Genomic DNA, 21386 nt, shown 5'->3' on the forward strand with positions numbered 1-21386 from the left:
AGCAAAATCAAAATAAAATTCATGTAACTAGTAACTACTTGTAGATGAGACCTCTGAAAGTACATTAAATGATCTTCAAACATTTGCTATCTTAAAATATAATAATTTATCTAATACCAATTATTATTATTATTTTTCTCTTCCAAAGATCTTATTTATTTATTTGACAGACAGAGATCAAGTAGGCAGAGAAGCAGGCAGGGGTGGAGGGGGGGCAGGCTCCCTGATGAGCAGAGAGCCGGATGCGGGGCTCGATCCCAAGACCCTGAGATCATGATCTGAGCCGAAGGCAAAGGCTTAACCCACTGAGCCACCCAGGCACCCCTATTTAACACCAAATAAATAAAACTTTGAATTAATAAAACTTAAAACTCTTAGATTAAAAAATTACAATACTTGAATACATTAATGTGGGAATTTAAAAACATTATCACTAAGTCTATTTCAAAATGGCCCAATACCTGATCCCTCGAAGTTTTGCCCTATTGTCATGGCGATCCATGAGATTATGCATGACTTCCAAGACTAACTGTCTCAGTTCATAGTCTTCCATGAGAGATGGTGATAACAAAGGATCCAGAAAAGATCCAGGCAGTGCAGTAACAATTGTCTTTGCTTTGTATCCAGAGGTCACCTGATCATGGGGAGGAAAAACGAACAAAAAACCTTTGTCATGAGTCCTTCTTCAGTAAAATTCTCAAACCAATTTATAAAAACCATAAACTTAGAGGACAGCAAGTATGAACATAAGCCTGAATGAAAAACAAGAAGGAAAGTTATAAGGTAATGAGGATTTTAGGACACCTGGGTGACACAGTCGGGTTAAGTGTCTGACTCGTGGTTTCTGCTCAGGTCATGATCTCAGGGTCACGAGATGGAGCCCCACATCAGCTTCCATGCTCAGTGTGGAATCTGCTTAAGACTCTCCCTCCTTGTCCTTCTCCTACCCCTCCCCATAGTGCTCTGGCTCTAAAATAAATAAATAAATCTTTTTAAAAAAGTTATGAGGATTTTAATTTGCAAAAACATAATAAAGAGAATAAAATTAATAAAAGCACATATTTACTGTGCACCAGGCACAGTCTAGGTACTGTATGAATATTAACTTCCTCTTCACCACATCCCTATGAGGTGAGCATCAGTGTATATCTCCATTTTGTAATAGAAAAGAGGCTCAGAGAGGTCAAGAATCTGTGGCATAGGTAGTCAGTACTAACTGGACACAAGGTATTAGGTAGCAAATAGTACAGTACAGGTAAGAATTGAAATTTTTAAACTTAAATTGTCAAAATGTTCTTTTAAAGTAAGCAGTTTGGGTTAATAGGAATACATTTTTAATCTGGAAATCTGTACTTTATTCATTACTTGATTTGACATTTATGAATATATCCCTATCCTATAAATTTAAAGCTTTTAAAGAACAGATATTTATATGCTATTAAGCATTTTAACCATACCACAAAGACATTTATTCAGGTGACTCTGGTACAATTAGGAGAGACAAGATGATTTACTCAGGGTATTTGTTTAATTAAAAGGCTTAGAAACAAAAGAAATTTCAGGTGGAGAGTCTTTATTTATGAGGGTTACAAGCAAATATGAGTATTTATATTTGGGCACTTATTACAGGATCGAGGTGATTTTATAAGTGAGCAAGAAAATTGGTTAGGACAATTGCTACCTGCCTAGAAGAGTTAAAAAATCCAAGTCTCACACCACATACAAAAGTAAACTTCAAATATCTAGCTATGGAAAGCCAAATTCTAAAAATTTTGTAAAAAAATATAAGCAAAATGTGCTCATAAGAATAGGCAAATTTGCGACAATGTGGATGGAACTAGAGGGTATTATGCTTAGCGAAATAAGTCAATCGGAGAAAGACAACTATCATATGATATCCCTGATATGAGGAAGTGGAGATGCAATGTGGGGGGCTTGGGGGGTAGGAAAAGAATAAATGAAAGAAAATGGGATCGGGAGAGAGACAAACTCTCAATCTCACAAAACAAACTGAGGGTTGCCGGGGGGAGGGGGTTCAGGAGAGGGTGGTGGGGTTATGGACATTGGGGATGGTATGTGCTATGGTGAGTGCTGTGAAATGTGTAAACCTGGTGATTCACAGACCTGTACCCCTGGGGATAAAAAGACATTATATGTTTATTAAAAAATTTAAAAATTAATTTAAAAAAAAGAATAGGCAAAAGTTCTTAAACAAGATAAAATAAAAAAGATAAAAAAGCATAAAATACATATGAAGGACTGATTAATCTCACTATATTATATTTAAACTTCTGTATAGCAAATACCATAACCAGAATTAAATATGAAACACAAAATCCCTAGGTATGAAATATTTATTTAAAAAAAAAAAAAAAACAGGGGGCACCTGGGTGGCTCAGTTGGTTAAGCATCTGCCTTAAATTCAGTTATAGTTTTGGGTCCTAGGATTGGGCCCCACATAGGGCTCCCCACTCAGCAGGGAGCCTGCTTCTCCCTCTGCCCTCCATCCACAACCCCCCCACGTTCTGCTTGCTTACTCTCTCTCGTGCTCTCTCCCGAATAAATAAAACCTTGTTTTTTTTTTTTTTTAAAGGGATCATGTACAATAAAGATTTCCTAAAAGAAATTTTAAAGATCTTTAAAGATTTGGAAAGGGCACACATTCCAAATAATTAGCTCCTACTTTGTTCTTGGCATTATACTAGATATAGTTAAGATACAGTTAAATCAAAGATGAAAATGATTACTGTAAAAGAACCAGAGGACTTTATTACATTTTAGGTATGCTTTTCCTTTTTGTCTATTTACAGCTGAATTATTTCAAAAGAAGTCATTATTTGGTCAGTGTATGAAGGAAATAGCATAGTCTGTACAAAGAAAATGGTTTCCCATCCAAATTCTAGTCTTGAGCTTATTGACCATGGTGAACCTCTTCCCCTCCTTCCACTCCACATGTCTGAGCCCAGGCATCTTTCTGTATAAAACATAACACTTTCTATCCTCTGTATATGTCAGTCATTATGAAGATCAAGTAAGATACACAAGTGAGGAATAAACAGTAAAAGAATAAAATATTTAAGTATATAAGCCATAGAAAAAAGCTAACCATACACAGTATCTTACAATATAAGAAAAACCAGATAACATGACGTTATTCGTTCCTCTTCAATAATGTAAGTTTATTCTTCACTTATTTTATTTTATTTTTTTTAAGATTTTATTTATTTATATGACAGAGAGATCACAAGTAGGCAGAGAGGCAGGCAAAGGAGGAGGGAGAAGCAGGCTCCCCACTGAGCAGAGAGCCTGATGTGGGACTCGATCCCAGGACCCTGAGATCACAACCTGAGCCGAAGTCAGAGGCTTCAACCCACTGAGCCATCCAGGCGCCCCTATTCTTCACTTATCTTAAATGACTTACCATAAGTAAAGATCTCAGCAACATTATCTGAATCCGCCTGGTTCCCAAATCCCTAAGATATATAAAATATTAGTATTATCTTATTGATAGTAATTAACATTGACATTATTTCATTTACTTATATAACTACTTGATTTTAAAATTCTATTCATTTTGATTAGATTGTTTCCATACTAGCTAAAGTCATGGCTCACTTTATACTCATCAATTTCATATGAATTTAAGAGTTATATGTAAGAAACAAACAAAAATTCAAATAAAAAGTTATAAAGCTACTGGCTCTCAAAGAGAACAGACTACAAATTTAATGATGTGAAAATTCAGTAATTCAATAATATGAACACACAACGAAACAACCCCAATTTAAAGACGCTGTAAGAATATATTTACCATGAATATAATTGCCATAGTATCTATTTAACATTTATCAATATACAGACAATTTAAAAAAAAACAACTAACAAATGGAAAAGGGTTATTTAATTAGTGGTAACAGAAATATAAATCAAATAAGACTATCATTTCTTTATGAAATTAAAAACACACAAAAATATTCAAACTAAAGCCTTAGCATGTTTAAAATGAGGGAGCCAAAACACATCTTTAAAATTGCTTTCAGTTCTAGAATTCTAGGAATAAGTCAACATTCTGGCAAAACTAAGTTTAAAATTTTAAATTTCCTATACAATTTTTAAGATTTTTATAGGAAGCTTGAAGCTTTACCCTACCTTATGTATGTATATAGAGAATGTCCAGGCCAAAAAAACCTTCAACCCAGTCATTTTAAGACACAGAAAATTTGAGAATTTACAATATATTGAAAACTGATTCTAAAATCAAGCAATGTTGATACAACTGTTTAGCAATGTAGTGCCACAAAAACGATGTCCACAGGATTTTTATTACAAAAGATTAAAAAATTAAAACATAAAAAAAGAAAATAAAACATATCACAACATTAAGATGAAATCTAATCCAAGATGACATTAAGATTCATAGTTTGAGAGCACAGGAAAACTACATATGCATACCCTAGTTGACTGATATCCAAAGTATGGGTGGATGTTCCAAAAACGGGTACTTTCCCCATAATGAACATCATTATTTCTGACCTCTGATAATCTGGTAGGTTACTTCCAAAAAATCCTATGAAAATATTAAGAAAAAGTTAAGATAAATTTTACAAGTTGAAATGTTATTTTTCCATTATAGTCAATCATAATGTATTTTTAACCAAAGCTTTCAATACGTGGTAAAATGGTGTCTTTAAGTTACATACGTAACTCTAAAGTCCTTTCTGTCCTCCCTTCTTTTAGCTTACCTGCTGGCCGCACGCGCCCCTGTGCTCCTTGTAGCCATGCCTGGCTGAACGGAAGAAATAATGGGCTTTCTGCTCATGGCCAGGTGAGAGGATGCCACGCCCGCCAAGCTCAAGAGAAGTAAGGATAACATGAAGTCTTAAAGCTCAGAGCAGCAGATACCTTTATACCTCAGTCATCACAAAGACCGAGAAACTAAAGCTGTCCCTGCCCCCAGGTTTGGCAGTGAACAAGCTGAAATGAACGTGGCACAGTGATTTCAACTGTATTAAAATTTTAAAAATTCAAAAAACAAAACTCTAAACAGATATTCTAATTTATTCTGTCCATTTACTCATATATGAGATGTACAGAACAGATTAATACTTGATAAAATAATACATGTCTAAAAATCTTTTGCAGATGGTTTATAAGATTTATAAAAATCTTTTGCATATGGCAAACCATAAAAAATTTGGGTTGGACTTTTAGAAAAGGGAAAAAACAAAACAACCCCTTGGCAGCATTTCTGATGAAACTCTTTTTCACATATCGTGAGCCCAAATTCTTGTTCTGGGAAGGAAGTCAGAAACTGGGCCATATTTTGGTGAATAGGTCAATAATTAGGTCTCTATTTTGGCTTCAAATGCTGAAATATTGTAAAATCTCATTACAATGAGCCAGGTTTACCATCTAACCCAATGGATTAATAGAATGTATTATTCAACTAATGCAAAAAAACCACAAAACCTTATTTACTTGTCATTTTTCTCATGTACTCTTACGTCTTCTGGATATTTTAAATTTATCTGCTCTAGCCTTTAATGGTTTACTTCCTAGTCTAGAAGACCCAGAACATTAAATTTTCACTTACTCAAACTTCAACCTGTCGTTTCTTTGAAAGATCAGAACAGGTATTGAATCATGCTGATTTTGTTCATTTCTCAAAATGCAATATGATCCTTATAAAAAACTCATTTTTAATATTTAAGAATAAATTATTCAATTTAACTCTTAAGCTTCTATGATTGGAATTAATAATCTATGTAAACTCAAATTGTTCTATTTATCATTGATTGGATCTGGGAATAAAAGTCACTTCCCCTTATCACACACTTCAGTAATCAAAAATCTCATCTTTTTTTTTTATAAGGAAACTATAAACCTCTATCTTTCATGAATACAGATACAAAATTTCCAACAGATTAGCATCTCAAATTCAACAATGTATAAAAATTTTATGCCACAAACATATGAAAAATCTCATGATCCTAACATTACACAATCCACGTAAAGCATACTATTCTAACTAACACTTCAGAAGCACTATCGATGGGGTTAAGAAACTACTTTGTATTGGGATCCTCAAAATAGCCATATGAGTCTAGGAACAATTTTTTATTAACCTCAGTTGCCTCTTGTGGAAATGTGGATTAGAGAGGTTAATAGCTCAAACCAAAAAACCACACAGCTAAGAGTTAGGCCTGAGGTGAAGGCTATTCATTTCCAAAGCCTATGTTATTATTACCCTCTCCTTCCTCCCTGTAAGGTACTTTCAACTTTGCAAGAACCCAATTAGATATGTTGCTAATCACCATGCAAAACTAGACACTGATTTTCTGTTCCAAGCAAGCCAGTTATTACCACGAAGGCATAGGTTTCCAACATAATCAACTGGGAGGAGAGCCCTGAAAGGAATTAATTTTCTATATGTTTGTACTTGAACCTCTGAGTGGAGGTGCTGAAGAGCCCCCCTCACCCTGACTGCAAAGAAAGAAAGAATACTGCAGGGAGCTAGGTTCTTGATTACTGATAAAAAAAAGAATTTGGCCAATAGCCTTGTCCTGTCCTGTCAAGTGCCAAAGGCATAGCAGCGCTGCTCCCTAGTCTCCTAGCAATATCTACATGATCTAGTAACTACCAGAGTACTGAGAATTTCTAAAAGAAAATACTGAGGAAATCAGAAGGGTGACTAAATAAAAATCTTACTCACTGTGCCACACTGCCCTTCTTTTCTCTCATGTTTTAATTTTTCACGTGTTATTTTGAATGTGTTATGTCACAGAAATATTGCTTGAGCCTGTTACATCTATATTGTATATTATAAAAATATATTAATATTAACTAAAATAAATAAATATAAATTAATTAAATGTTCTGGAGTGAAAGAGTACACTTTATTAATTATAGGTCACGAAAGCAATTTAATTCTCTGAAAACAAGTACAGTTGATTTGATGTCTTATCTTAAAACATCACAAAAATTCCACAAATAATCCAAATAAATTTGAGTCACCATAAAAATTAGGTGTACCACACACAGATTTAATTGTTTTAAGGAATATGGAAAATGTCTCTGCTATACTGAGAGTCCATGGTAATACTGGATTTCCATTATGCTTTGCCTTTTCACTCACTCCAAAAATCTTAAGCACCTACTATGTGTTACAGTACTAAGTAAGAAACACATGGGGCTTTGCCCTCATGAGGATAATTTCTGTGCACATAAGACTGTAGCTAGGTGAAACAGAGGTATGGCACCAACCAGATCAACCACATGCGTCCAACAAGGGGAGAACTACATGCACCACAAAATCCTAGTATGAGGCCTGCTGAATATAAACATTCAATATGTAAGTGTGGAATGCTAATGTATCATGCATATATATATGCATATCCACAAAACTTTACAAAGAATATAAAAAAGAGAAACTTTGTATTACATATTCCAAAGGACGATTACAAATAAGTAGCCTATACATAAGAAAGTTATGCAGATAAAAGACATAAACTGGGCTCCAAAATAAATTTATGCATGACTCTAAGTTTTGCAGAAACTATTAGCACCATTAGCACCAAAAACTATTAGCAACCATTAGAAATTAGGTACTAAGCCCCAGAGATAATACTCAATTTTGAAATTATTGTAGCAATCATAATTCCATTAAAACATGATCTGGATATTCTAAAGATACCAGGAGAGGAAGGTTAAAGTGGAATAGGAGTTTGCTTACTTTAATCTGTATTTTACTTTAATACAGTCAGATCATTTTATTTCCCCCCCAAAATTCTCATGGCTTTTTTTTTTAAAGGACGTTCTTAACCCCCCCCCTTTTTTTTTAATTTAACCATGTTTTTAAGAAAAAAAACATGTGAAATTAAAGCCCAAGGTGGTGGTCTCCCCAACTTGGTTTCTAATACCATTCCCCAGTAAAAGAAACCATAGCACTTTGAGAAATGAGATTCCATGGCTGGGACAGGAAATATAAAATGAGCCTCAAACAGCTTAAACCAGTAAGGCTGTGCTCAAAAGAAAGGGAGGATATTACAAAGACATGAAGGATGGGAGTTCCTACTGCCCAAATGTGGGACAATTTCAGCACCAAAATGTAATAATAATAAATACAGAATGGATTATGAAGCATAAAAATGAGTCCATAAGCTCCTATCAATAATAAAGATATAAACACTTGCATTCCTACATACATACACAGGGAAGAAAAATGGACCCCTGCTCTTGCAGAACACAAAGTACCACCTGACAGCTGTGGAGGGAGCGCCAAGTTTGAAAACCATCCATTTGCAACATTAGTTTGGTAAAGAGGTTCAGGAGAGATTTATGAATGGTTACTAAATTCAGGGGGAGGTATGGGTGAAAAGCAAAATATCCACATGGTCTAAAAGCATAACCTCAGAGACTGCTTACTGTTTGCAAGGATAAAAACTGAAACCGCACAACAGAGAAACAGAACACTTTGAGAGATCAAAACTTACATCACCAATGAGAAGCAAAAGTACACTGTACACCTCTCTGTACGTAGTACCCCAAGAGGAACTTTATCACTTATGTGGTATCCAGCCAGGAATGAACACCAGACAAACCCAAATGAAATTTTTTTTTTTTAAAAAAGGGAATGGTATGCGCCTAAAAACTCCCATATCAGAACCGAAATGTTCCAGACTAAAGGAACTCAAGAAATATTACAACTAAATGCAATTTATGATCCCAGACTGAATCCTGGATATAAGGAAAAACATGCTCTAAAGGATATTCTTAGGTCAAATGACAAAACTGAAATATGGAAGTCTGATTAATGAATATGCTAATGTTAAATTCACTGATGTTGGTAACTGTATTCTAGTTATGTAAGAATCTTATTCTTTGGAAAAATTCTCTGCGGTAAAGGACCATGATGCATATGCACTTAATCTCTAGTGGTTTAGGGAAAAAATGAGAATATATGTATATACCTACCTCTTTCTATACATTTATATATGCACATATATGTACACATACACATACATACATGCACACACAGAGAAATGGGAGAGAAGGAGGGAGAAGAAAAGACAACATAAATGATAAAATAAATGGCATAAAATATTAATAGATGAATCTGGGTGAAGGGTATACAGTGTTCTTTGTCCTATTCTTATGTTTGTTTCAGAATATCAAGTTTTTTAAAAGTCTGAGCCATCATTCACCTTTGACTAATGTACTCTAAGAGACAAGTAACTTTCAGTAAAAGCTCTTTTAATCACTTTCACATAATAGTTTGGAAAAGTGAAACATACTCACCTATTGTTTGGATGATAGCATTCTGCACAATTTTCTCATCATTGTCTTTGGAACTTGAGTTTAAATTAACACTGCCTACGGATCCCCCCTGTAAATCATTTGCTTCAAATTCAACACTGAGACGCAGATGCTTCAGGAGGGTGTTAAAGACTTCCAGCACTGTGGGTCCTGTAAACAAACTCTAAATGAGCTTTTCCAATGTTATATAATCAAAACCAATTCTCACATTTCTCAGAGATTTTTGGTATTTCCAGAATCGTAAAAAAGTAAATGAGAAATACCTAAGTAAAAAGTCTCCCAGTTATTCCAGCATTTACTGGGCATCTCATAGCAACTGACCATTTGAACCTCTGGTACAAACCACACAAAATGTATATTTGCACATAAAAATTACAAAAACTTTCCATCTATATAATCTTATCCACTCAAAATAACATGTAATAGGACAGTATTTAACTTGCCTGTTGGATCAGAACCCACAGAATCACAAACCATAGCTCACTGTAAGGTCAGAAACTTATTTTGCATCTTTTGAAGATAAAGAAGGGATAATTTGCCTCTGTTATGAAAAAGAAACTAGCCAATTTATCAGATTCAGGTAAATGAAATTTGTTTTCTGCTTTTAGTTCTATAAATATTCCGCACCTGTTTGTCACACTATCAGTGTTTTTTATTCCTGCTTCCAACTTTTAATTGCAAAATCTTCTCCAGGACAGGCAGCCATGGTCAAATACTTCTTCAAATGTACAGAGCTTAGTACATAGTACCGCATACAGAAGAGACACTAGTGTGATAATTCAACGTAGTATCTGTTTCATTTAATATTTCAAATTAAGTAACTTTTCAGTTAACTGATTCCATCTCTCTGAGATAAATTATAAGCAATAAAAAGTCCATATCCAAAATGCCCACTCCTATTTGACACTGAATGAGCACTAGAGTATTTCAGTAGCTAATGTATTTCCACTTTGATTCTGAAGCAAAAAAACCATAACCAGACTCTTCTACTAAGTTTAGTAATTCTATCTTGGCCTCTTCCATTCTTCTAAGGACATGCAAGTGAAAAATTGACCTCTGATCTGTCCTGTCCCTTTGTTAACCCTATAGTCAGTCATTATCCAATCCTGTTCACATTCCCATTCCTGTGCCGCCATCAAAGGTCAAGTTCTTTCCCTTGTGCCTACAATGCTGGCAACCACCGTTATTTCTGAAGTGTCCTACGTTTTTCAGCCAGATGAATTACTTATCCTACAGCACATCTTTGATAAAGATTACATTAAATAACCAAGGATACCAATCAACTGTAGAATTACATCCATGATTTGGCTGCAACTTTAACATTAAAGCTATTTCTCTGACTTCCTCCACACTACCACACACTCTAGCCAAATGGGCTATGTAATATTTTGCTCTCTTACCAAACCAATTTCTATCCCTGGCTTTCTGAAGAAATGTGAGCAAACCTGCCCTGAACACAGCATTAGGTAAAGTTGTCTTACTTCAAGTAAACTCTAAGTTTCCTGCATGTATATCCTCCCAAATGCCTAGCACATAATTGGAATTCAAAAATCTTTTTCATGTTATTTTTTAAATTTAAATTCAATTAATTAACTTATAGTGTATTATTAGTTTCAGAGGTAGAGTTCAGTGATTCATCAGTTATATATAAATCCAGTGTTCATTACATCACATGCCCTCCTCATGCCCATCACCCAGTTATCCCATCCTCCCACCCACCTACCTCCCCTCCAGCAACCCTGTTTGTTTCCTATGATTGAGAGTCTCTTACGGTTTGTCTCCTTCTCTGATTTTGTCTTGCTTCATTTTTCCCTTACCCTACGCTCCTGTTTTGTTTCTTAAATTCCACAAGTGAAATCATCTAATTGTCTTTCTCTGATTGAGAAATACTCTCTAGTTCCCTCCATGTCCTTGCAAATGGCCAGATTTCATTTTTTTGATGGCTCAGTAACAGTCCATTGTATATATATACCTGTCACCTCTTTTATATCCACGCATCTGTTGATGGACATCTGGGCTCTTTCTATATTTTGGCTATTGTGGATATTGCTACTATAAACATTGGGGTACAGGTGTCCCTTCAGATCATTGCATTTGTACCTTTGGGGTAAATACCTAATAGTAAAAATTACTGGATTATGGGTTAGCTCTAACTTGTTTGTTTTTTTTTAAAGATTTTATTTATTATTTGAGAAACAGAGAGGGAACACAAGGAGGGGGAGTGGAAGAGGGAGAAGCAGACTCCCCACGGAGCAGCAAGCCTGACATGGGGCTCGATCCCAGGACCCAGGGATCATGATGTGAGCTGAAGGCAGACACCTAACTGACTGAGCCACCTGGGCCTCCCATTTTAACTTTTTGAGGAACCTCCATCCTGTTTTCCAGAATGGCTGTACTAGCATGCATTCCCACTAGCAGCATAACAGGATTCCCCTTTCTCCACATCCTTGCCAACATTTGTTGTTTCCTGAGTTGTTAATTTTAGCCATTTTGACTGGTATGCAGTGGTAACTCACTGTGGTTTTGATCTGAATTTCCCTGATGCCCAGTGATGTTAAGCATTATTTCATGTGTCTCTTGGCCATTTATATGTATGCTTCTTTGGAGAAATGGCCGTTAATGTCTTCTGCCCATTTCTTAACTGGATTATTTGTTCTTTGGGTGTTGCGTTTGTTAAGTTCTTTATAGATGCTTCATACTAGCCCTTGATAAGATATTTGAAGACAGCTCCTCCCATTCTGCAGGTCTTCTTTAGGTTTTGTCCACCATTTCCTTTGCTGGGCAAAAGCTTTCTACTTTTTTTTTTTTTTTAAAGATTTTATTTAGTTATTTGACAGACAGAGATCACAAGTAGGCAGAGAGGCAGGCAGAGAGAGAGAGGAAGGGAAGCAGGCACACTGCTGAGCAGAGAGCCCGATGTGGGGCTCGATCCCAAGACCCTGAGACCATGACCTGAGCCGAAGGCAGAGGCTTAACCCACTGAGCCACCCAGGCGCTCCCCCCCTTTTTTTAAAAAAGATTTTATTTATTCAATTAACAGAGACACTGAGAGAGGGAACACAAGCAGGGGGAGTGCGAGAGGGAGAAGCAGGCTTCCCACTGAGCAGGGAGCCCGATGTGGGGCTTGATCCCAGGACCCTGGGATCATGACCTGAGCTGAAGGCAGACACCCAATGACCGAGCCACAAAGGGGCCCCAAAAGCTTTTTATCTTGACGAAGTCCCCATAGTTCATTTTTGCCTTTGCTACCCTTGTCTTTAGAGACGTGTCTAGTAAGAAGTTGCTGTGGCTAAGGTCAAGAGGTTGCTGCCTATGATCTCCTCTAGGATTGATGGAATCCTGTCTCATATTGAGGTCTTTCATCCATTTTGAGTCTATTTCTGGGTATGGTGACAGGAAATGGTCCAGTTTCATTCTTCTGCATGTGCTGTCCAATGTTCCAAACACCATTTGTTAGAGACTGTCTTTCTTCCATTGGTTATTCTTTCCTGCTTTGTCAAAGATTAGTTAACCATAGAGTTGAGGGTCCATTTCTGGGTTCTCTATTCTGTTCCTTTGATCTATATGTCTGTTTTTGTGCCAGTATCATACTGTCTTGATGATTACAGCTTTGTAAAAGAGCTTGAGGTCTGGCATTGTGATGCCACCAGCTCTGGTTTTCTTTTTCAACATTCCTTTGGCTATTCGGGGTCTTTACTGGTCCCATACAAATTTTAGGATTATTTGTTCCAGCTCTGTGAAAAAAGTTGATGGTATTTTGATAGGGATTGCATCAAATGTATAGATTCTTCCAGGAAGCATAGACATTTTAACAATATTTGTTCTTCCAATCCATGGGCATGGAACATTTTTCCATTTCTTTGTGTCTTCCTCAAATACTTTTTGACTGTTCTATAGTTTTCTGAGTACAGATCCTTTGCCTCTTGTGGTTAGGTTTATTCCTATATCTTATGGGTTTTGGTGCAATTGTAAATGGGATCGATTCCTTAATTTCTCTTTCTTCTGTCTCATTGTTAGTATATAGAAATGCAACTGATTTCTGTGCATCGATGATATATCCTGTCACTTTGCTACATTACTGTATGAGTTCTAATAATTTTGAGGTGGAGTCTTTTCAGTTTTCCAGAGTCTCATGTCATCTGTGAAGAATAAGAGTTTGACTTCTTTGCTGATTAGGATATCTTTTATTTCTTTTTGTTGTGTGATTGCTGAAGCTAGGACTTCTAGTACTACACTGAACAACAGTGGTGAGAGTGGACATCCCTGTCGTCTTCCTGATCATAGGGGAAAAGCTCTCAGTTCTTCCCTGTTGAGAATGCTATTTGCATGGGCTTTTCATATATAGTTTTTTATGATAGTGATGTATGTCCCACCATCCCTCTGTGGAGAGTTTTAATCAAGAGAGGATGCTGTACTTTGTCAAATGCTTTTCCTACATCTATTGAGAGGATCAGATGGTTCTTGTCCTTTTATTAATGTGGTGTATCATGTTGATTGATTTGTGGATGTTGAAATGCCCTTGCAGCCCAGGAACAAATCCCACTTGGTCATGGTGAATAATCCTTTTAATGTACTATTGGATCCTACTGGCTAGTATCTTGTTGAGGATTTTGGCATCCATATTCATCAGGGATATTGGTCTGTAATTCTCCTTTTTGGTGGGGTCTTTGTCTGGTTTTGAGATCAAGGTAATGCTAGCCTCATAGAAAGAGTTCAGAAGTTTTCCTTCCTTTTCTATTTTTTTGAAATAGCTTCAGAAAAATAGGTACTAATTCTTCTTTAAATGTTTGGTAGAATTCCCTGGGAAGCCATCCAGCCCTGGACTCTTGTTTGTTGGGAGATTTCTGATTACTGCTTCTATCCTTGCCAGTTATGGGTCTGTTCAGGTTTTCTATTTGTTCCTGTTCCAGTTTTGGTGGTTTATACATTTCTAGGAATGCATCCATTTCTTCCAGATTGCCTAATTTGTTGGCATATTGTTGGGTCATAATACATTCTTATAATTGTCTGTATTTCTTTGGTGTTGGTTGTGATTTCTCCTTTTTCATTTAAAAGTTTATTTACTTAAGGCCTTTCTCTTTTTCTTTTTGATAAGTCTGGCTAGGGGTTTATTGATCTTATTAATTCTTTCAAAGAACCAGCTCCTAGTTTCATTGATCTGTTCTACTGTTCTTTTGATTTCTATTTCACTGATTTCTGCTCTAATCTTTACTAATTCTCCTCTCCTGCTGGGTTTAGAATTAGTTTGCTATTCTTTCTCCAGCTCCTTTAGGTTTAAGGTTAGGTTATATATTTGAGACCTTTCTTGTTTCTTGAAAAGGCCTGTATTACTATACACTTCTCTCTTATGACTGCCTTTGCGGCACCCCAAAGAGTCTGAACAGTTGTGTTTTCATTTTAATTTATTTATTTGAGCTTTTTAAATTCTTCTTTAATTTCCTGGTTGACCCATTCATTCTTTAGTAGGATGCTCTTTAACCTCCATATATTTGTGCTCCTTCCAAATTTCCTCTTGTGATTGAGTTCAAGCTTCAAAGCACTGTGGTCCGAAAATATGCAGGGAATAATCCCAGTCTTTTGGTTTGAGTTGAGACCTGATTTGTGACACAGTATGTGATCTACTCTAGAGAATGGTCTACATGCATTGGAGAAAAATGTGTATTCTGTTGCTTTAGGATGAAATGCTCTGAATCTATCTGTGGAGTCCATCTGGTCCAGTGTATCTTTCAAAGCCCGTTTCTTTGTTGATCTTCTGCTTAATGATCTGTCCACTGCAGCAAGTGGGCTGTTAAAAATCCCCTACTGTTATTGTGTTATTATAGATGTGTTTCTTCAATTTTATTATTATGATTTATATAATCGGCTACTCTCATGTTAGAGGCACAAATATTTATAATTGTTAGATCTTCTTGCTGGACAGGCACTTTAATTATGATATAGTATCCTTCCTCATCTCTTATTACAGTCTTTGGTTTAAAATCTAATTTGTCTGATATAAGGATTGCTACCTCAGTTTTTCTGTGATGCCCATTAGCATGATAAATGGTTTCCACACCCTCCAGTCTGGAAATGTCTCTGGGTCTGAATGAGTCTGTATCACTAATTCTCTGTTCTGCCTCATTTATCCTAGCAGTGAGAGCATATTGCATCTCATTAATAGCCTTTTTGATTTCAGCTTGTTTGATTTTAGTTCTTTTATTTCTCCAGAAAGGAATTCTCTAGTGTATTCTATGCTTTCTTCAAGTCCAGATAATGTCTTACAATCGTTACTCTGAACTCTAGTTTCAACATCTTATTTATATCCATAATGTTTAAGTCCCTGGCAGTCAGTACTGCTTCCTGTTGTCTTTTTTTTGTGGTGAGATCTTCCATCCTGTCATTCTTGAAAAAAGTGGTCACTTTTTTAGTTGTAGAATTGCAGCAATTCTTTTCTTAGATCTCCAATTGAGTTCACAGCTGTTCAGAATGATTTAATAGCTATCTAGCTGAATTCCAGGGACCAGATGAAACTAGGGTCCCCTATGCCTCTGCCGTATTCCTCCTCCATCTAAAAATCTTCATTAGAAAAAAGGAGGAGGGAGAGATTGATATAGTGGAAAATCCTTAAGTATACACTAAACAAGTCTGAGAAATTCCAAGAGAAACTGTAGCATATTTAAAAACATTATTTTTAAGGAGTTTTCCATATACTGCTGTATCTACTGAAAAAAATTCTAGAATAGATTAAAGCATTAATTTTTTTTGAGTTTTTTTGTTTTGTTTTTGTGCTGACACTCACCTATGGAACCTTTAGCAGCAATGGCAACGGCCTCTAACAGAACCTGGATGATACCTGCTCGAACCCGTGGAGAATCTTTTTTACGAGCATCAAGGTGTCCTAGGATCTCCTGAATTACATGGTGAGAATACTGAGCCTAAAAGAAGCAAAACAGTACACAGAGATATATGAACAGTTATATGCATACCAGCTGGATTCTTAAGAATGGAAAACCATGTGTCACTTAAATGTCCAACTATAGGAGACTGGTATTCCTGTTACAAAACAATATGTAGCCACTACAAACCCATGCTTTTTAAGACTAAATACGGATACTACAAAATATTTAGAATGCCCTGGATAAAAAAAGCAAGTTGCAAAGACTACAATTAATAAAATTTAATCTGTTCTTTAAAACAATACATAGGACTACAATTATATACACCTAAATATTGACGGTGGCTAGGATTCATTAGAAGTTTTATTATCTTCACAATTCTTTGTAATTTTAAACAACATTTATATACTCTTATAATCTGATAATAGGACAAATCTTTAAAAATAAACAGATATAGCACTTCTCTCTTACCCAAACTAGATAAATATTATTTCTCATTATGGACTCCTAACAACAGTAAACAGTCAAAACTCCTATCTCATCAAAACCCACTATCAAAAGGAAAAGGTTATTGGTGTATGCCTGATTAAATTTAAATCAAGGCAATATCAGAAGATCTGCAATTTACAAAGGCAATTTTATCATAGATATATAAATCTGATCACAATGAATGATATTAAAACCTAAATCTAAAATAGGATAGCTAGAGAATATTTAACTACAATGAATATATATATATTTTGAAACAGAGTAGCAAAGTTTTGTTTTTTTTAAACTAATAATTACACCCAGGAATCATGAGTGGGTCTACTACCAGTTTGTAAAAATCCAGCAACAAACAAAATAGGCCAATGGCCCTGATCTCCACATCTGTGTTTGCCCTCAGGCCCCACCACTCTGTTTTCAGACTGGTTACCTCTCTCTCCTTTGGAATGGGTAGCCTTTTATTAAAAAGAAATGCCCAACACATAATGGATCCTCTGCTCAAAAGCAGAAAAGAATTCCCCTCCACCTCTAACAACATAACCAAATTCACTGCCAGGTATTTCTGGTATTTCTGTCATAATACAGCTAGTTTTTTAACAATCCAAGGTAAGCATTTTCACCTTTACTTTCTACAGTGTTAAAACAGAGGAATGCCAGATAGACAGATACACAAAACTTGAAACTGAACTTCTTGCCCAGGAAGCTGTATACTTCTGATGTGTGAACCTCATGCAAACAGAGCTTTAAAAACAGGATGGCAGGGGCGCCTGGGTGGCTCAGTGGGTTAAAGCCTCTGCCTTCGGCTCAGGTCATGATCTCAGGGTCCTGGGATCGAGCCCCACATCAGGCTCTCTGCTCAGCGGGAAGCCTGCTTCCTCCTCTCTCTGCCTGCCTCTCTGCCTACTTGTGATCTCTCTCTGTCAAATAAATAAATAAAATCTTTAAAAAAAAAAAAAATAAAAAAAAAATAAAAACAGGATGGCAATGTGACTTATTGTCCAAACCGGGACACTTCAGAGTGAGAGTACTAGTAATTATATAAAGCAGGGCTATCCTAAGCAAAGCACAGCACCTGTTCACAACAGCTCAAGAATTCCACCACAGATAAAAAGCGCATGGAGTGACAGGAACAAATTGCAATTATGTTAATTATACTTTATACAGAGTTTCTGACACAGGTTTACCAAGCTATTGTGTACCTATGGTAAAACTCACCCTCACACTGAAGTTTAAAGCAACAGTAATGATGCGTAGCTTTAAGAAGCAACACAAAAGGGTGGTTAAGTACATCTGTAAGCCCTAGAGTCAGATTTGCCCAAATTCAAATTCAGCCTCCATCATTTAATAGCTTAATAGAGCACAGCTTAAATAAGGACTACTTAACCTTTCTGTACCTCAGTTTTCCTCATCTACAATATTTAGAAAATAAAAAATTATTTTGTAGGATTGTTATGGCACTTAGATGAATTCATTTGTGTAAACAACCTAAACTTGTGTCTACCACAGGAAATGGCTCAATCTGGCCATTATTACTTACTTTTAAAATGGTGACTCCTGGGATAATATGTTACTACAAAATTAAACACAACAAAAATGACAACAAAAAACATCTGATTCAGAAGCAGGTGCCAGGCACTGTTCTATACACAGTATGTGTCCAAAACAACAGTTCCAGGAAGCAGCCTAACTCAATCACACTGCGTACGTCACCGTGCAAATGAGGTTGGTTTTTAAGGAACTTGCCAAAGTCATGCATAAACTCTAATGGAGAGCTTAGCCATGAATCTCAGCCCAACCTCAGAGTCCAGCTCATAAATACAATACCTTATTACCTGCAACAAATCAATTTAGCACAAAAGATAAGCTTTAAATATTTTCTCTTATTTTTTAAACTATCTGAAACTATGTCTATGTAACCCCTTAGGGATATAATACTGGTCAGGTTAGTTAATGTTTTGCGGAGAAAAGAAAAAATGTTCCCCAAGAATGATTCCCATAAATAATTTTGATAGTAAACAGCAATTAAAACAAATTTATCAGAAGTTTTAAATGTACTGTGATAGTCCTATTAAACAGAAATTCCCATTCTACTGGGTTCTACCATTTAATTTTTGATCAATGGACTTCATAAAACATATGCTATACTTAAAGCTATTTCCAAAGAAATGCTGTGGACCAGGAGTTTCTTAACATTTAATCAACCAGTATTTACTGATTCTTTAAGTTTCTTTGACTTTATTTATTAGTTTACTTCATCCAAAAAAATTTCATTTAGTAACAAAATCTTAATGAGGAAGGCAAATTAAGAAATACAAGGCTACAGAAGACTAGGAGAACAGTCTTAATTATACCTACAGACTGCAATATCAACTTCTTAGCTACTAAATTAAAATTAAATTAAAAGATCCTAAGAGTTCTCATAAGAAGGAAAAAAACAATACTTGAAACTATGTGAGGTGATGGATCTTGAATAAACCACTACGGTAATCATTTTACAATATATCCAATCATTGGGTTGTATACCTCAAACCTAAACAATGTTACGTATCATTTACAACTCAATAAAAGTAGAAAAATAAATTTTTTTATATTATCCTACCACATCCAAACCAGCTTTATAATAACTAGTACTTATCGAAAACCCACATTATGGTACACTAGCGTTAACTTACTCGTTGATTTACCCCAAAACTTGTGGAACAGAATACCCAGAATTTGAATCCTGACTTCACTTTCTACCTGTGTGCCTTTCAGTGAGGTACCTGACTGCTCTAAAGATCAGTTTTCTGATCTGCAAAAGAAGAACAGTAACAATATCTACTACATAAAATGGGAATTAAAAGCAGGAAAGCAAATAGGTTATGTGCACAGTACATAGTACAGCCAGCACTTGATGAAACGGTACTTCTGTTTTAAAATATAAATGAATCACTCCATGCAGGCATTACAGTTTTCTTTTCAGAAATTAAAAACTAGAACACGGAGGAATAATTTGTCCAAGTTCACACAACCAATAAACAGCATATCTACGAAGGGAATCCTGGTATGACCTGCCATATTCCTTTCTTACTCTACCTTATCTCCTTTGAATTAATGACTTTTTAGGGCATAAAAAAACAAAGACTGTGGAAAAAAAAAAGAAGACTTAAAATCCCACTTGTACTAAGAGCTATGTGGGTCTGTTCAGGTTTCAAGGAGAACCAAGGTGTGGTGCGCTGCAGTAGATAATAGTGTCTCATTATAAGGTTCTACTATAGGCTAGGCTACTATAGGCTACATGTTAATACATGTACTATTACATAGTAAAAGCTCAATAAATGCTATTTATTATCAGCTATAAGCTACTGTAATAAATTTCAATTCCAATATCAATTTATCAGTGAAATATATATACACAATAAAAATATTCAAATAAACTGCATCATCATGAAATCTTTTTCTTTTTAGTAAATATCTTTTCATATTTGCAAATAAAAAAATAAGTGGTAAGTAAAAATGGAACAAAAAACAAATTAAGAACATGTTGCATATCTTACAGTGTTCTACATCTCTGATGACAGAGACATACAGAATCAAAATTACTTAAACATGATAAATACTTAACCAATGCTTACCTGAATGGAATACATTATAATTTTAAAGCAGTGAACTGCAAATTCATTGGGATCCCATAGTTTGTGATGGTCTAAATGCCTGTAATTAACAAGAAAATTATTTAAGAATTCCCTTTTTCATTCCATGTTCTTCCTGTAGAACCCTTAACAATATGTAAAATTGTATTCTAAAATGTAGCACAGAGAAGCAAAGGAATGAACGATGTGTTAGAGAGCTTAAGAGCCATGAAGTAAAAAGGGAAAAGACCTTAAAACACCTTTAGCCAGGGTTTCAGAAGAACAAGCATCCAATGAGAGTGAGCTCCATTTGAGGAGCCAATGGCTAAGAAGTTTTCTAATTAAAAACAACCAACCAAAGACCAAAACTCTAATCCTCAGGTTTAGGAATCCCATCAAGATAAAGAGAAAGTTAACAGGAGTCCAAGAGGAACAACAACAGTTCACCTCTGAAGGAAACAGAACTGGATTCATAGATCCCTCACCAGGAGCAACCACAGAAGGCAGAAAAGAACAGAATAATACCCTTAGAGTACTGAATCTATTAATTCAGCTTAGTATTATATACTGAGCAAAACTTTCAATGTGGATAAAATAAAGACATGCGATAAAGCCATTTCTGGAGCACTTACTTCAGGAAGAAAGAAATAAAAATGATTGCAGAATAAAGAACAGAAAGGCAAAAAGGAAAGTTGAGCAACGAAACTGAACAATATACAAGTTAAATACACACAAACACTGAAAAACATAATACCTAATTTGTGAAAATGAAAAACATACTAGCTGGAAGTAGACATTAAGACAAAAGAATTTAACCTTATATTCCTAAAGAAGAAAAAGAAAATATTAAACTTTATACCCAAAAAATGAGTGTTAAACTTTAAATTTTATGTAAAAATGGAAGTTAATTTCCTAAGAACACTCAAAGCAGAAAAATTATGTAAAAACAAAAGCTTGTGATTTTAAAAACTGACAGCAAACTAGAAATAAGACAGAATTTTCTTAAGCCAAGTTCTCTATCTAAAAAACTCCACAAACATCATGTTGAGTGGTAAAATGGTATGGGATTCTTGAAAATGGGGTTAAGTCCCGGCATTCG

General features: G+C 35.4%; 1 protein-coding gene and 1 pseudogene across 2 annotated transcripts in view; one reads left to right on the top strand and one right to left on the bottom strand.

Annotated features, from left to right (window-relative positions):
- The window catches only part of EFR3A (EFR3 homolog A), a 109024-nt gene that overhangs the window by 30998 nt on the left and 56640 nt on the right, over positions 1-21386 (bottom strand). For both annotated transcript variants that reach the window (XM_047725117.1, XM_047725118.1), the window contains 6 exons: positions 20291-20369; positions 16094-16229; positions 9298-9465; positions 4453-4567; positions 3422-3473; positions 462-634 (listed from right to left, as the gene is read on the bottom strand). In XM_047725117.1, the coding sequence (XP_047581073.1) occupies positions 462-634; positions 3422-3473; positions 4453-4567; positions 9298-9465; positions 16094-16229; positions 20291-20369 (723 nt within the window). The remainder of the gene's footprint in view (positions 1-461; positions 635-3421; positions 3474-4452; positions 4568-9297; positions 9466-16093; positions 16230-20290; positions 20370-21386) is intronic.
- Positions 4779-5021, top strand: LOC125097503 (60S ribosomal protein L38-like; annotated as a pseudogene).

This window comes from Lutra lutra, chromosome 4 (assembly GCF_902655055.1).
Source record: "Lutra lutra chromosome 4, mLutLut1.2, whole genome shotgun sequence".
NCBI lineage: Eukaryota > Metazoa > Chordata > Mammalia > Carnivora > Mustelidae > Lutra > Lutra lutra.